General features: G+C 34.4%; 1 protein-coding gene and 1 non-coding gene across 2 annotated transcripts; one reads left to right on the forward strand and one right to left on the reverse strand.

Annotated features, from left to right (window-relative positions):
• The first annotated feature begins 4,719 nt into the window (after positions 1-4,719).
• On the forward strand, positions 4,720-4,826 carry LOC131173739 (small nucleolar RNA R71). Its single transcript, XR_009144053.1, has one exon. It is a non-coding gene; the product is annotated as a small nucleolar RNA R71 (small nucleolar RNA).
• A 2,361-nt stretch (positions 4,827-7,187) lies between these two features.
• On the reverse strand, positions 7,188-8,446 carry LOC131173061 (LRR receptor-like serine/threonine-protein kinase EFR). Its single transcript, XM_058134715.1, has 2 exons — positions 7,585-8,446; positions 7,188-7,390 (listed from the first exon to the last, which is right to left on the reverse strand). The coding sequence occupies exons 1-2, from the start codon at positions 8,444-8,446 to the stop codon at positions 7,188-7,190; spliced, it is 1,065 nt and encodes a 354-aa protein (XP_057990698.1).
• Positions 8,447-17,581: the final 9,135 nt, after the last annotated feature.

Raw genomic sequence — 17,581 nt, forward strand, 5'->3', positions numbered from 1 at the left:
TCAACAGCTCCATAGGGGTATACTTTTATAACAGTGTAGGGCCCTGACCATCTTGACTTCAATTTTTCTGGAAATAACCTTAACCTAGAATTGTATAGGAGAACAACATCACCTTCTTGAAATTCTTTCCTCCTAATATGCTTATCATGCCATCTCTTAGTTCTTTCCTTGTAAAGCTTGGCATTTTCATAAGCATCCAATCTAAGCTCCTCAAGTTCATTTAGTTGCAGCATTCTTTTTTCTCCTGCAGTCTTTAAGTCAAAGTTCAGTGTTCTTATGGCCCAATATGCTCTATGCTCCAACTCCAAAGGTAAATGACAAGCCTTCCCATAAACCAATCTAAATGGGGTAGTTCCGATAAGAGTTTTAAAGGCTGTTCTATAGGCCCAAAGAGCATCATGTAACTTTAGTGACCAATCTTTCCTTGAACTATTCACTGTTTTCTCAAGAATTCTTTTCAGCTTTCTATTAGAGATCTCCACTTGACCACTAGTTTGTGGATGGTAGGGTGTTGCAACCTTATGCTTCACACCATATTTCTGCAATAATCTTTCAAATTGATGGTTGCAAAAGTGAGAACCTCCATCACTTATAATGGCACGTGGAGTTCCAAATCTTGTAAAAATGAACTTTTTAAGGAATTTAATCACAACTCTTACATTATTAGTTGGAGATGGTATAGCTTCAACCCATTTGCTTACATAATCTACTCCAACTAAAATGTATTTGTGTCCCAAGGACGATGGAAAAGGTCCCATGAAATCAATGCCCCACACATCAAATAATTCCACTTCCAATATATTTTGGAGGGGCATTTCATCTCTCTTTGAAATATTACCCATCCTTTGACACCTATCACATGCATTTACAAACTTCCTCACATCCTTAAACATGTGTGGCCAAAAGAACCCTGCTTGAAGAACTTTTTCTGCAGTCTTTGTCACACTCATATGACCTCCATAAAGTGAAGAATGGCAATCTTTGATAACATTCCCTATCTCCTCATCAGCTAAACATCTTCTAATCAGCCCATCTCCACATTTCTTGAACAAAAATGGTTCCTCCCAATCATAATCCTTCACATCAAAAAGAAATTTCTTCTTTTGCTGCCATGTTAAATCAGGTGGAAGGATTCCACACACCAGATAGTTCACAAAATCTGCATACCAAGGGATTTTTGCATTCATGATTACTAAAAATTGCTCATCAGGAAAATAATCATCTATTGGGGGTTCTTTTCCCAGATTGTCTCCTTGTTCTTGCCTCAATCTAGATAGATGATTTGCTACCACATTTTCTACTCCTTTCTTATCTTTAATTTCCAAGTCAAACTCTTGAAGGAGTAGCACCCACCTTATCAATCTAGGTTTAGCCTCTTTTTTCTGAAGGAGATATTTGATAGCTGCATGATCTGTGTACACTATTACCTTAGACCCCACAAGATAGGACCTGAATTTGTCTACTGCAAATACTACTGCCAAAAACTCTTTCTCTGTAGTAGAGTAATTTATTTGAGCATCATCTAAGGTCCTACTTGCATAGTATATTGCATACACCTTCTTATCTTTCCTTTGTCCCAAAACAGCCCCAATGGCATAATCACTAGCATCGCACATTAACACAAAAGGTAATGACCAATCGGGTGGCTGCATAATAGGAGCAGATATCAAAGCTTCCTTTATCCTGCAAAAAGCATTCATACAATTAGTATCAAAATTAAATTCCACTTCTTTACTCAATAAATTGGTAAGAGGTTTAGAAATCTTAGAGAAATCCTTGATGAATCTCCTATAAAATCCAGCATGCCCCAAGAAACTCCTCACTCCCTTCACAGATGTTGGGGGTGGCATTTTCTCAATAACTTCTACCTTTGATTTATCCACCTCAATACCCCTGTTTGACACAAGATGTCCCAAAACAATTCCTTCTTGTACCATAAAGTGGCACTTTTCCCAATTCAAAACTAAATTGAACTCTTCACATCTCTGCAAAACCTTAGACAAGTTAGATAAGCATTCATCAAAAGATTTACCATACACAGAAAAATCATCCATGAACACTTCCATAATACCCTCAATCATGTCAGAAAATATAGACATCATACATCGTTGGAATGTAGCAGGGGCATTACATAGTCCAAATGGCATCCTTCGATATGCAAAGGTACCATAAGGACATGTGAAGGTAGTTTTATCCTGATCATCTGGGTGAATAGGGATCTGAAAGAAACCTGAATAGCCATCCAAGTAGCAAAAATAAGAATGATGAGCTAGTCTCTCAAGCATTTGATCTATAAATGGTAATGGAAAATGGTCCTTTCTAGTTGCCTTATTCAATTTCCTATAGTCTATACACATTCTCTATCCGATTCTGATTCTTGTAGGTATTAGTTCATCATTTTCATTTTTCACCACTGTGATGCCCCCTTTCTTAGGTACAACGTGAACTGGACTTACCCAATTGCTGTCAGAAACAGGGTAAATGATACCTGCATCAAGCAATTTCAAGATCTCCTTTTTCACAACCTCTTTCATGTTTGGATTCAATCTCCTTTGTGATTCTCGAGAGGCTTTATGGTCATTTTCCAATAAAATTCTATGCATGCACACAGAAGGATGTATTCCTTTAATATCATCAATGGTATAACCAATTATCCTTCTATGCTTCCTAAGAACTCTCAATAATTTTTCAACCTCACAATCAGTCAATTTAGCACTAACAATCACAGGATATGTAGAATTTTGACCTAGAAAAGCATACCTGAGATTTGTTGGAAGAGGTTTCAACTCTAACTTAGGTGCTTCACCTTTTTCAAACTTTGATGATGAAGTTGTTTCTTGCTTCAAATTCTCAATCTTTTCAATATCAGCCATAGGCAATGGTGGATTTCCTTCCAAAATTGTAGCATATTATGCAGCTTCCTCAATCTCATCCCCTTTTTTTATGTTATGAACCAAACAAGCTTCTAAGGGATCTTTAGGATGTTGCTTTTTAAGCACTTCTCTAACCTCTTCATCTATCACATCAACTCTCAAGCATGAGTTTGAATCATCTTTCTTTTTCATTGCTTGAAACAAATTGAATTCTACTTTCTCTTCCCCAACTTCTAATGTAAGCCTCCCATTTTTTACATCTATCACAGCTCCAGCAGTAGCAAGGAAAGGTCTACCAAGAATAATAGGAATGTGTACATCCTCCTCCATCTCCAATACCACAAAATCCACTGGTATGAAAAATTTCCCAACTTTCAGAGGAACATTCTCAACTATTCCAATTGGAAATTTAATAGATCTATCTGCTAACTGTAGTGATATGGTAGTAGGCTTCATTTCTCCAATCTTCACTTTCTCATAGATAGAAAATGGCATCAGACTAACACTGGCTCCAAGATCGCATAAAGCCTTATCTATACTGATATCCCCAATGTGACATGGTATGGAGAAACTCCCAGGATCTTTCAGTTTGGGTGGAAGCTTATTTTGCAAAATGGCACTGCTTTCTTCCGTGAGAGCTACAGTCTCAAATTCCTCCAATTTCTTCTTGTTAGATAAAATCTCCTTCAAAAATTTAGCGTAAGAAGGCATTTGTGCTAAAGCATCAGTGAAAGGAATAGTCACATGCAAAGACTTCAATACCTCCAAAAACTTCCCAAATTGTTTATCCAATTTTGCTTTCTGAAACCTTTGTGGGAATGGTAAAGGTGGCATGTAGGCTTTAGGTGCAACATATTTGGGCTCTTCTTTTTTGCTCTCCCCCTCCTTACTTCCTTTTTCTTCCACTGAATTTTCTTTCTCAGCTTCAATTCTAACTTCAACTTCAGTTTGTTCATCTCCTTCTCTGCTTTTCTTTTCTTCAACTTTCTTTTCAATATTTTTATCCCCATTCTCCAATATTTTTCCACTTCTCAATGTAATAGCCTTGCAATGCTCCCTTGAATTTTCTAGTTGGCTAGGAAGCTTCCTAAATGCTTTGTTACTTCAAGAGCTAGCTTGTTGAGCTATTTGATTCTCTAACATCTTGTTGTGTGTTGCCATTTGATCCACTTTAGATGCTAATTGAGAAATCATTTCTTGTTGACTTTGATGGCTCACAAGTAGAGTTTCAATCATAGATTCCAATCTAGCTGTCTTGTCTAGTTGTGCTTGTTGTGGTAGAGGTGGAGCAGGTACATTTTGAGGTTTAGAAATTCCAGGAGGAGGACCTCTATTCTGCTGAAAATTCTGATTTTGCCCTTGTCTACCTCCCCAAGAGAAATTTGGGTGGTTTCTCCATGCTGGATCATAAGTTGCAGAAAATGGGTTACCACCTGGTCTTTGATTGTAGTTCCCTACATAATCCACTTGCTCACTTGAAAAATCTTGATTAAGTGCAGAAAAATCTGCTGCACAATTGACATTTGCAGCTCCAATTTCTAGTGAATTACTAGAACCTCCGGCTGAAGAATCTACTTTCATACTTAACTTGTCCATCTTCCTTGTCAAAGCATCAAACTTAGCATTAATCATATTCATGGCATCAAGCTCAAACATACCAGCTGGTTTCTTGATCTCATTCCTCTCACAACTCCATTGGTAGTTGTTATAAGCAATTTTATCAAGAGCAGAAAAAGCTTCATCTTCAGATTTCTCCATAAGGTCACCTCCAGAAGATGCATCAATTGTACTCCTAATAGCTGGTGAAACTCCATTATAAAAGTGTTGAACAAGCATCCACTTAGGAATCCCATGATGTGGACATCTCCTTTGCAAATCCTTGTACCTCTCCCATGCTTCATACAAGCTCTCATCATCTCTAGGTTTAAAAGAAGTCAGCTCATTTCTTAGCTTAGCTGTCTTGCTTGGTGGAAAATATTGAGCCAAAAATGCTTGAGAAAGTTCATCCCATGTTGTGATAGAACCCGGTGGCAAAGAATGTAACCACTCTCTAGCTCGGTCCTTCAGAGAAAAAGGAAATAATCTGAGTCGAATTGCATCATCAGAAACTCCATTTATCTTCAACATATCACTGATCTCAAGAAAGTGTGCCAGATGCACATGTGGACTTTCACTTGGATTTCCTCCAAATTGTGCTTGTTGTACCATTTGACAAAGTGCAGGCTTCAGTTCAAAATTATTAGCTTCTACCCTTGGCCTTGTGATACTTGGCATGAAATCTCCAATGTTAGGATAGGCATGATCCTTCACAGAGCGGTTGTTATTGTTGTTGTTGTTGTTGTTGTCAGCCATTTCTTCTTGTAATTGCTCTTGCTCTTGTGCTCTTTCTTGTTGTTGTTGAGCTTTAATTTCAGCTTTTCTCCTCTTAGATTCTGCTCTTAAAGCTTTTGCTGTCTTCTCTATTTCTGGGTCAAAGAATAGATTGATTTCTTCACTTTTTGTCCTTCTCATAAAATAAAGCACCTGAAAAACAAAAATAAACAAATTCTCAAAGTAAAATGGTAAAAAGAAAATAAAATAAAATGCCCAAATTAACCAAACAAACAATTGTTCAATATCAAACAAAAAAATCAAATCCCCGGCAACAGCGCCAAAAACTTGATGGGGCGAAAATCCGCAAGTATACGGGTCGTCTCAAGTAATAAAGTGATGAATCAAGTATCGTTCCCACGAGGATTTGCTGTTTGATTACTAAACTATGAATGAAGCGATTATTTGGGCTAATAATTAATGAATAAATGGTAAATGTAAATGAGCAAGGTAAATTGACTAACCTAATTAAAATGGGTAAAGAGCAAACAAATAAAGTATAATTCTAGTTCTAGCTCGCAATTAAACTAAAATTAACAATGGGTAATTTAAGCAAAAGTCTAATTATGGTAAAAGTGATTCCAGAGTTGGGGGTTTATGCATAAATTAATTGGGATTTGTCTTGGGCGTTCCAATTTTTAGGGAAAAATAGAGTTTGAAGGAAATTGATTCTAAATTCCTTTGATATCTTTTTCAAGCAAATCAAAGTGTATTCTAAAATAACCAAACCTACTTTCGTATGTATTTGATTACTTTAAAACCCATTAAGTTTTGTAACCAATAATTAATTCCTCTTAAAGTCCTAGTTTATTTCTAAATCTAGGTGATTTTAAGTCCCAATCCATGATTACCTATCAATGACTTTCACCTTTCGGTCCTTCAATCAAAGATTAACACAATACCCAATGGGTACCAACATTAGGCAAGTAAATCAAGCACACAAGGAAGGAATCAAAACTCATATTCATGTAAAATAAGGAAATACCCAGTCCAAATCCACAAATTAATCTAAGACATATTTCCCAACTCTGAAATCTAAAGAAATTACTCACTCATGATGGTATTTACAAGAAATATAGATGGAAGAATAAAGAAAAACATGATAAAAGGACTGAAATGGGAAAACCCAGGTGGAAGAACCAAGGTCTCTGGTTTCTGGAGCTCCAAACTCGTGCAGCAGCTCCTCTTCCTAGAGAAAATGGCGCCTCTTCTCTCTTTCTATTAAATTTTCTTTCCTTTTTGTTTTTCCTCTCCTCCCTCTCTTTTGCAAAAATAAGGAAATGATGAATTTATATGGCCCCTAAAAGTTACCCTAAAAGTAAATAAAAGACAAGGAGTGGATAGGAAATGAGGTGTAAAATTATCCAAGTCAGCAGCACTATTCACGTTCTGGGCATTCTGCTTAGGGTTCGGCTTAACCCTAAGCAGCTTCTTAGCAAATTTAGCCTCTGGTTGCACTGTCTGCTTAAGGTTAAGCAGACCTTCAGTAAATCTTAGCAGACTTATAGTAAAATGGACTTTTCTGCTCATGCTTGACTTGTGTTGCACCTTAAGCATTGCCGCTTTACCCTAAGCATGACCTTAAGCAAAGTCTCAAGCAAATTTCGGCTAGTTTGCTCTTTCAAGGCTTAATTTCTTCAACTTTCCTCCATGCTTAAAGAACTTCAAATCTCTTCAAATTATTTCCTATTGCACTCATTGATCTTCGATTTGCTACAAAATCCTATCAAAAACAACAAAATTACGAAAATCAAATATAAAGTATCTAAAATTAACAAATAAGATAAAATAAAGCTAAAAATATAAAATATACTAAAATATAAGGGCAAAATGGATGCAAAACTACCCTAAAATGCCTATATGAAATGAGTGTAACAAGAGATTCAGAAATTGCAAAAAAGGAAGCTTTTCTATCTCTTTTGGAATCTTTCCGGATAAGTTGTTTCATGACAGGTCTAAGTATTGGATACCACGTAAGGAAGCAAGGGATAAAGGAATGGGTCCCTGGAGAAAGTTACCCTGTATGTAAAGGATTTCTAGACTCAAACATTGGCCTATTTTCCAAAGAATTTCCCCAGATAATTTGTTCTCTGAGACATCTAATGCACCAACATTTTTCAGTTGGCCAACTTCTGTGGGTAACGGACCTGCCAATGAATTGACAAGTTAAGAATTAATGATAGAAAGTTCAGACCAAGAATTTGTTGGCGTATGATACCAGTCAGGTTATTTTCTGCAAGATACAGAGTATGCAGATTTCGGCAATGAGCGATACTTGATGTTATATTCCCTTCCAATTTGTTTCTTTCTAACCAAAGCTCATATAATTGTGTGATATTACCTAAGGATTGAGGGATGTGTCCTGATAACATGTTTCTATGCAAATACAATGCTTGCAGCTTTTGAAGCTTCCCAAAAGAAATGGGAATGCTGCCAGAAAATAGGTTTGCATCAGCTCCTAATATATGCAAATTGACAAGATTGCCAATGTCTGCCGGAATTCTACCGGATATTTGGTTTCTTCCTAAACTTAGATCACCAAGGGTAGAAATATTAACTATAGTGCTAGGTAATACATCGCCAAAATTGTTATCAGCAAGAGATAGAGCTTGGAGATTGCTGCAGTTTGACAAAGATGTTATGAAAGCCAAATCCTTACTTGAATTATTGCCCAGAAAATTGAGTTCCAAGTTCAGCCGTTGAAGACCTTTCAAATCTCCTAGATTGATTGGGACTTGTCCTGCGAAACTGTTGGCAGAGATGTCAACTATTTCAAGATGAGAAGCATTCGTCATTGAAAGTGGAATACTTCCACTGAATTGGTTCATGCCGATTCCAAAAATTTGCAGGTTAGGAAGAGTGAGTCCTATATTTGCTGGAAGCTTCCCAAGCAATTGATTCTGTGAAACAGATAGCACAGTGATGGATGACATATTGTAGAGGTTAGAAGGAATTGAACCAACCAGATTATTAGGTCCCATCGTGAGCACAGTTAAGCTTGTTATTTGTCCCAATTCATTCGGAATATTTCCTTCAATATGATTATATGATACATAGAAACATTGGAGGGACGAAAGGTTTCCAACAGAATGTGGGATCTTTCCCGTGAGGTTGTTAGGACCAAGGAAAAGTGTCACAAGCTTCTTTAAAGAGCCTAGTTCGGCAGGAATTTTCGCCACTAAGCCATTATCGGCCAAATTCATAACCCTAAGCTCTGAACAAAAGCTGATGTTGATTGGAATTTCTCCTCCCAATGTGCTGTTCCTCAGGTTGAGATGTCTTAGACGAAACGACGGCCAACTTCTTGGGGAATTTCCCCATAAAATCTGTTGTCAGCGAGGTTGAGGAACCTTAAGAAGGTGAGGTTCCCTGCATATGAAGATATGGTTCCCGACAAGCTCAGCCCGTGCAGGTTTTTAGACGTAACTCTGTGGTGTTTTCGGCCACAAATAACCCCTTGCCATTTGCAGAAGTTGACAGAATCGTTCCATGAGCTCAAGATTCCATATGGATCAGCGGCTATCTTGGCTTTGAACTCCAAAAGTGAAATCCGATCAGTCTCATTTACCAAATTATAACCGAGACAAGTCTCAGGTCTTAAGCTGAGAATGCTTATAGAAAATAAGAAAATGAAATGAACCTGAAGGATTGAAGGCGAAGGTGCTACCATGTTGGCTGGACGTGCCATCTTAATTTGTTGCCTGGAAGTAGAAGTGGCACACAGATGGAGCAACAGTGCTGTTGGACGAGTAATTATGGTGTAAAGCCAGCAGTGCTAGGGCCGAAGTGTTGTGACTAACGTTTGCACTCTAAAATTTTTAAAATCATAAATTTATCTGTAAATTTTAATGTATTTTTAAAGAAATTACTGTTTATCCCTTTGCTTTATGTTAATTTTATTTAGATTTTTATATTATCTAATTTTATTATCTTTCTATCAATAATTATTTGAAAGTGTAAGTGTGTACAGTAAATTTTCTTTATACTACGTGTATGTGCGTTATTTTAGAATTAATTTCAAAAAAAAAATTAATCTCTTAATATTTTATATTTTTTTATATTTTTATCAAAATATTATTTAATTTCTTTTTAATATTTATTTTTTTACCACTTGAAATTGATAGCTCTTTAATAAGTCATATATATAAAAAAAAAAAAGGGAGGCATGGTGTTTACATCTTCAAAATATGTGTTAATTTAACAACATCGAATGATTTCAAGAAAATAGTTTATTTTAATATTTTAAATACGTGTTTTAATTTTTTAATTTAATATTTATACTATTATAAGATAATATTTAGAAGAGTACTACTATTAATTCATTTCTATTTGTGACAAAATTAGCATGTATCATTTTAAAATGAATATTTAATTTTATATATTTTATAAATGACTATTAAAATATATTTAGTTAATTTTAAAATGTAAATATTTTTTTTATAAAATAAGTTAAATTTTTTTAGATGAAATTAATTTTTTTTTTACATTTATCTATTTATTAATAGGGGTGATAGTATTTTTTTTTTTAATTTTCATCAAATCAAAGTATTATAACTTATTTTTTAGGGATTCCTTTTCTTTAATGTCTTTAATGCTGCACGTTCTGATTGTGGGACATTGCCTGCCAGATCTGCGTATTCATCGAGTTACAACTAGGTATGCCTGCGGTTATTGATTTTATCATATTGAAAATTAAAAAACTATTTTAAATTTTTGTTAATAACTAAATTAAAAATTAATTATATATATATTTTATATTTTAGAGATATATTATATAATTTTATTATAATTAATTATATATATTAGTATATTATTTAATTGAATAAACATACTATTATATCCCTTTTCTTATATATTTATACTTCATTTATTTTTAAAATGTTTTAAGAATAACTTGTCAAAATTGTGAAAATAAAAAATAAAAACAAATAATAAATATAAATTAGAAACACTTTATTTAAGCTTATAAGAATTTAAAATTTTAAATAGTTACATGTTTAGTTAGAGTGCTTATAAGTGATCGATAATCAATTGAGATATATTTGGTAAAAAGCAACTTATAAGCATATTTATTATTAAAATAACTTTAAAATGATAAATATCAAATGCTTAAGAATTGGTCAAGTTTCCTAATAAAAATCTAATGATAAAGAAAATTCAATAGTTTTTTAGCATTATTAATTATTTGAAAGTTTTTATTTCTCATGTCTCTAAGCATGCTAATAAACTTTTAAAGATACTAAAGAAATAGCCCCTCCTTGGAGAGATGAGCAAACTATAGCCGTAAATTATTTTCTCAAATAATAAATTATATTAACTCAATATTTTATTATAACATTATCAAAATATATTTTAATCACATTAATTACAATATAATTTAGTTTTAAATTAAATAAAGAAATATTTTATAGAAGAAATTTTATTAAAATTAATAAAAATAATTTTTAAATTCATTAAAATTAATACAAATAATTTATTTAAATGATTGCATATAACTAAATTTTTTAACGTGAATATGAGAATAAATATAATAAAGATATATAGTAAAATTTTAAATGAGAATAATACAATAAAATACTTAGTCAAACTAATATATAAGCATCAAATTTATAAGCATTAAAATGAAAAGCTTCTCTTCGCTCATCTTTTTTTTCTTGAGGGGGCTTATAAGCACAGTTTATAAACTCTAAAAATATCTTAAACAAACAAATCAGCTTAAACTTATGGCTAATTAGCTTATAAGTTAAATTAAACATTCTCTAATTAATTTATTTCATCCAATAGTCAGTGTAATGGTGTATCAAGAGAATCAAATTTAAAATGAAAGATTGGAGAGCAAAATTATCACTCAAAATACTCTATTTGAGATTGTAATTGGGAGGGTAAAAATCATTAATTCAAATGAAAAAAAAAATTACAATAGGCTGTGTAAAGATGACGGAGCGCGTAGACTTGACAACAGGATGTAGACAGATTACAAGGATTAGTAAATTCAATTACTACAGATAAAGCATATTCAAACCGAACAATTAATTGAAGCTTGTACTTTGTGTATCAGTATGCATCTTTCTGAAGGAGAAAGACCTTGTAAAATGTTATATTTTCAAGCAATTTCCCTTGAAATTTCCTTCACTATTATACAAGACATTATACGTAAACTTTTAAACTGTTAAATAAATAGCTAGGAGTATCACTTTTCCACTGAGAATTGAATGACTGCAAGTTTGAGATCTTATACTGGTTACAATTTTACATTTTTTAGAGTTCTTGCCAACTTCAAACGAAGAGAAGCAGAGTCTTGTGCTGACCTAATGCACTAATGATAGTGTGTCCGCAAGTGCACGGGTCACAGTAGTATAGTTTTAAAATTAATATCGTTCCCACAGGGAATTGTGCTTAAATTCGAAATAAAAGGATAAGCTAATTAGAATAGTAAAATTTAAAAATATTAAAAATGAAATTTAAAATTAAAATTGGTATGTATTTGAGGAATTTAAACTAAATCAAACAATTAACTAAATTAATTAAACTAGATTACCAAAATTTAATTTGAAATTTCTATTTGTGAAATGTGGAAGAATTAAATCTAAATTCAATAAAAATTAAAGTAATTCTAGAGATAGGGTTTTCAATATTATTTGCATGTGATTTATCCCTAATTTAGCCAAACATATGAGAATTGTAATTTTGAGGGAAATCAATTCTTAATTCTTTGAAACCTTTTTCAAGCATTTCAAAGTTGGTATTCATTAAATCAAACCCTGTTTTCACGGTATTTCAAACTTAACAAAAACCCAATTAAAGCTCTAATTGATTTTTGGAAAGTCCCCTTAATCCTCTTAGCTTATCTCTAACACCAAGAAAACTAAGTTTATTGCAAGATTATCTATCCCAAATATTCACTTTTCAATCCATCTATTAAGGATTAAAGCTTAACTTAATGAGGGCCCATTCATCAAACAAGGCAACAAGCTCACAAGCAATAAATCAAAATGTAACAAATCTCATTTAAATGACTAAATCAGTTCAAAACCACAATACAAAGTAATATTTACAAACCCATCTCTAGAATCTTAAATATCTACTCACAAATCATAGTTTCAAGTCAAACCCAAGTGTAGAAATGAAGAAATAATGAAAATCTAAGCTAAGGAGCATAAAAACCCAGAAGAATGCTGATGAATCTGCTGCTGGAGAGTTGCAGAAACATCCCCTGCTGCTGCTGCAAAATGGTTCTCGTGCTCCTCTTGGTCTCCTTCTTTCTTGCCAAAAAATCTCTCCCTCTTTCTCCCTATTGAAAGAAATAGATAAAGGAGGTTTTATATCAGTCAGAGATCTGCCCTAGAATTGGTAAAAAGGTGGAAGATTCCAGAGAAAATGAGGTATTAAATCAGAGGAACAAAAATGCCACGTCAGCCATTTTCAATAAAAACGATACAAGCTAAATCGGTTGTGTCGCGGGTTGTGTCGCAAGTTGTGAAACCTGCTGCCTGAGAAAAACTGCATATCTGACGATCGACACAACCTGCGACATAAGCTAAATCGGTTGTGCTACAGGTTGTGTCACTCTCGGCCTTTTTTAACTCAACTTCAAAATTTTTTTGCAATTCAACTCTAATTTCTTCCAAATGGCTGCTCTCATCAAAATACACCAAATTTCTCTAGATTTAACCTACAAAACAAATAAATTCCAAAAGTTAAACTAAGAAGTGTAAAATTGTAAAATTAACTAAATATATGTTAATATTTATAGTAATAGCTATAAACAAGGGTAAATTATGTGCAAAAATCATACCTAAATGATGACATAAAATGCATGCATCAAATTCTCCCATACTCAAACTCTTGCTTGTCCCCAAGCAAAATTTCATTAAAACTCATTTGGAAGGGAATAGAATCAATCTTTGAAAATACAAAAATCACTAATCCAAATCACCAACTTACCTCTAGCCACCAACATTCCAAATTCCCACCAGCGAAGCACAAAGAATGAAGCAATCACTTTCAACAATTATAGAATAGCTAAGAATTAACCAATCAACCCAAGCAACAAATACTAACCAACTACAAGAGTCAATTGTGCCAAAACAAACCTAAATGAAATAAATAGCCAATGTGTCTCGAATAGATGGTGAGTACTGTATGGAAGATTATATTGCCAAACTCATATGCAAGCATAAAAGATCTAACTCCGCTAATGTAAGAAACATTTTTCAAAGAATTATTAGGTCTTTTTAAGGGTTGTAATGGGGTCAAATAAGGTAAAATTGTGGTTAACAAAAAAAGGGAATAAGGTAAACAAAGTATGAGAATAATATTAATCATGAAACTCAAAGTGCATCCGATATTCCTTTTTTTTTTATTTTAATTCAAGAGGAAAGAAATTCACAATGAATCTCAAGTGCTATCACAATGATTATATAAAGGGACTACTTTTTATACTTTTTTTATTATTTTTTTTATTTTTTTTTATTTTGTATGTGTCCCTATTTCATGTCACACCCAAAATTACCTTTGGGATATTTTGGTGACCCCTTTTTTTTTAATCAACTTTTCACAATTATTCTAGCACTTTTCAAGATGTTTCAATCCTCTAAGTTTTTTTTTTTTATGCACTTGATTGCTAAAATATTATTCTCATAAATAGGTGGTAGTGTTTAGGTTTTATGGCTAGGTAAAAGATTTGGGTTCCAAAGAAATTAGGGAATTAAGGTTCAAAGGGGTTTGCAAGGGTTGAAATGAAATTAAGGTAGGTTAAGGCTAAATGTGAGGTTTAAAAATATGAAGGAATGCCTAAATCATATTCTTATCAAATGCAAGTTAAAAATTTCGCTTTGAAAGATCTAAGATGCTTGTTCTAGGAATAGTGAGATGACAATGACCATTTTCTTCCTTAAAGGCTTATTCAGACACTCAAAACTCAAAATAACTAATCAGAATCTGCATACCTAGATAAATATATTAATTTTCAACTATTAAGTAAGAGAAAGAATAATGCTTAAGACTTTGTACCCTGCTGGAACTTTCATTCCACTAACCATCTAAAGGCAAGTTGGATTACTTGAATAAGCAGCTTCTGGAATTCAAAGACTGGTTTAAAAATCCAAAAATTTTAAATGAATAAATGAAATGCATAAATGTATAAATGTATAATCAACCTATATGTAATTAAGTATGCATAACTAAGTATATGAAGCTATATGCAGTGTATATATGTGAATATGTATAAGTATGAAGTAATGAATGAGTATGTCACTATATGCAAGTGAAAAGGAAAAATAATTTTTGCAAAAAATTTACCCTCTTCCCCATACTCAGAATGAACATTGTCCTCAATGTTAAAAGATTGCAAGAAATAGGATAATTTGGCTATATGTGCATAAAGAATTATTACCCTGTTTCATAAGTGATAGCACAACTTGTACTGAAAGTGACACAAGCTGAGATAAGAATTGTTACCTCATTGAAGGTGCAGCCAATTTAATTAAATAAAATTTGGACAGCTGCTGCACTCATTGCAAAAGAAACAGTGGAATGGAATCCATTAAATCAATTAAACTCAAAAAGTTGAAATAGGGAGGTTAAGCTAAAAAATATAACCATGAAGTGAAATTTCGAAGGAGCACATAAAAGCAAGTGAGCAAAGTACTAAAGATTCAAAAGAAAAATGTACTTTATGAGGAGCTAAAAAAAATACTGAATAAGCAATGTTTCAAGTAAAAGAAAAGCAACAAAAGCAAAATATTAATTAAACAAGCTACTAAAAAAAACTAATTAATTAAGCAACTAAAATAAAGACATGAAATGTAAACTGAAAATAAAAGCTGGTCAATCATGAATGATAACTCCTTTGCCCTTGCCATCTTGTGGAGGTGGTGTTGCTTTTGGTGGTTGCTGTGGAGAAATGATGCTCAAAATGAGTGCCTGGTTAGTTTCAATCTGCTCTAGCTTAGCTGGCATGGCTTTCAACTCGTCTTGCATTTCAGCACTTCTATCCAAATATACATCAGCTAAATCCCTTAATGTTTGAAAAGAGACATCCGTCATTTGCTGAAAGGAGTAGATCTCATCACTGAGATTCTCCATGAATGTTAGAAAGGTTGCCATGGAGGGTCCAGAAGCTGTTGATGAAGCAGGTTATGCAGCTAGTGGGGCCTGGCGTGGAGGTTGTGTAAAAGGCTGCTCAGATGGTTTCTCAGATGCTGAGGAGGAGCTAATTGCAGTAGGGGAGCCTGGTGGTGTTGCTGTTGATGCCGAAATCTCATAAAGCTGTGTAGCCTCATTTTTAATACAAAATTTTTGGTTGGCCAAATGAGGTCCATCCAAATATAGCAAGCTAGTTGTGACAGCAGCACACTTGTGAACTTGAGGGTTAAAACCAAAATAATGTGCAATGGGTGTGACCAAACCTCCAAACACAATCTTACCAGTAACCCTAGTAGTTTGGCGGAGCACATGACGACAAAAGTAATTGTAACACCCTAGGCAAATCCCACATCGACAAAACACGGGAGAGATGCTGGGTTTATAAGTTGGTGGTTCATAACCCCTAGTGACGCATTTTAAAACCGTGAGGGCTTTGGCCCAGAGCGGACAATATCACTAGTGGGCCGGGCCATTACATTTGAATGAAGTATCATCTATTGCATTCGTATGGAAATTCATAGATAATAAATTACAAGTTTTCATTTCAATCTCAAGTTTAATTTCAAGTCCAAAATGAAATACATCATAAACTAGTAATTACATCATGACTAAACATAATGAACCAAAATACTAGTCTATACATGGGCCCTACTAAAATACAAAAGACCGGTGAGGTGACTCTGAATATGTTAACAGGTGATAGTGGAACCCGCCAGATGCTAATAAAACAGAGGAGGATCTGTCCGGGTCTCCACAGAAATAAGATATAAAAAAAAAAATTCTACACATAAATTACATGTTTTAAATGACATCAAAAGTTTACAATAGATATAATAAAACAAGATAGGGTGCTCCGGCACCGAATGTGGCACTTCTTGCTTGGCTATACAGTAGACGGGTAAGGGGCGTCACATTTAGTGGTATCAGAGCCGCTCCGCGTGCAACCTTGAGCGATGGTGGGGCAAACCTCAATGAGGACGCTGAGTCCCATAAGGGGGGTGGATTGTAACACCCTAGGCAAATCCCACATCGATAAAACACGGGAGAGATACTGGGTTTATAAGTTGGTGGTTCGTCTAGTGACGCGTTTTAAAACCGTGAGGACTTCTGCTCATAGCAGACAATATCACTAGTGGGCCGGGCCGTTACAGTAATAACCAGGTGAAGCCTTTTTATCAGTTTTTGCACACTACAAAAAAAATAAGTCATACTGAGACATTGTGCCAACACTAGTTCCTCTTCCTAAAATTATATTTGCAATTAATCTTTGAAGCAATCTCAAGGAGTGACTCTCAATTTTAGAGGCCTTACTGTGCCCTGGTTTGAAAACACCTACTGAGGGTGCTATTTGCTGCCAAAATTCATACCCATTATAATCCCTTCGGCTGGTAGGCATTTTGAGCAAACCATCAGTGGGAAACCCGAATATATGATAAAAATCATCCATGGACAGCACCCTATCTTTACCAAGGCATCTAAAGTTGATTGTCAAGTCATTATCCAATTCATATTTATGCTTACCAGTGGACAGGGAGGCCATAAATTCCTACACTAGAGTGGGGTAAACCAGTTCCTGCTTATGAATAAATCTCACCCAACCCAAAGCATCCAACAAATTCTGCATTTCATCATATATATTCAAAGATTTAAGTGTAAACACATCCAAATACCGAGTCTGAACCATTTCTCTAGCTTTGATTCTTGTCTTATTTCTTTTCATTTCGGCAGTAGGCAATACCCATTGTCTAACAGTAGGCATAGATGAAGGAATAGCGAAGTTACCTTTAGATTTCCCTGGGCGCTTTACCGCTGATTTCGGGATTCCACGGCGAACACCAGGTACGGCAGAAGTGGGCGGCGGGATTGGTTGAGGCTGAGTGGGCTGTTCGGGTTTCTTTCTCTTAGCGCCACTTGTGGTTTTGTATGGCTTAATACTCTTTGCTTTCTTCTTATTGTATGTAGCAATAGGGGCATCACCAGAATGGGTTGCCGGCGAGTCAACATTCATCGGTTGGGTGGGTTGGGGTTGCGGCGTAGGGTGTGAGGAATGGGGAGGGGAGTTTTCGAAAGAGAGAGGGGAATCGGGCATGGTGAAAATGGAAGAGAGGGACCGAAAAAGAAGAAGAAGAATGCGAAGAAGTAGAAGAAGAAAGAAGGAAAAGGCTGGTTTGGATGGTAGGTGGTGGAGGTTG

Source organism: Hevea brasiliensis, chromosome 14 (genome assembly GCF_030052815.1).
Source record: "Hevea brasiliensis isolate MT/VB/25A 57/8 chromosome 14, ASM3005281v1, whole genome shotgun sequence".
In the NCBI taxonomy this organism is placed as follows: domain Eukaryota; kingdom Viridiplantae; phylum Streptophyta; class Magnoliopsida; order Malpighiales; family Euphorbiaceae; genus Hevea; species Hevea brasiliensis.

Coding starts and splice junctions, on each gene's coding strand:
- LOC131173061 (XM_058134715.1), bottom strand. CDS start 8,446: ATGAATTTGGCCGATAATGGCTTAGTGGCGAAAATTCCTGCCGAACTA. Junction 7,391..7,584: donor ACACATCCCTCAATCCTTAG/GTAATATCACAC, acceptor ATTCATTGGCAG/GTCCGTTACCCACAGAAGTT.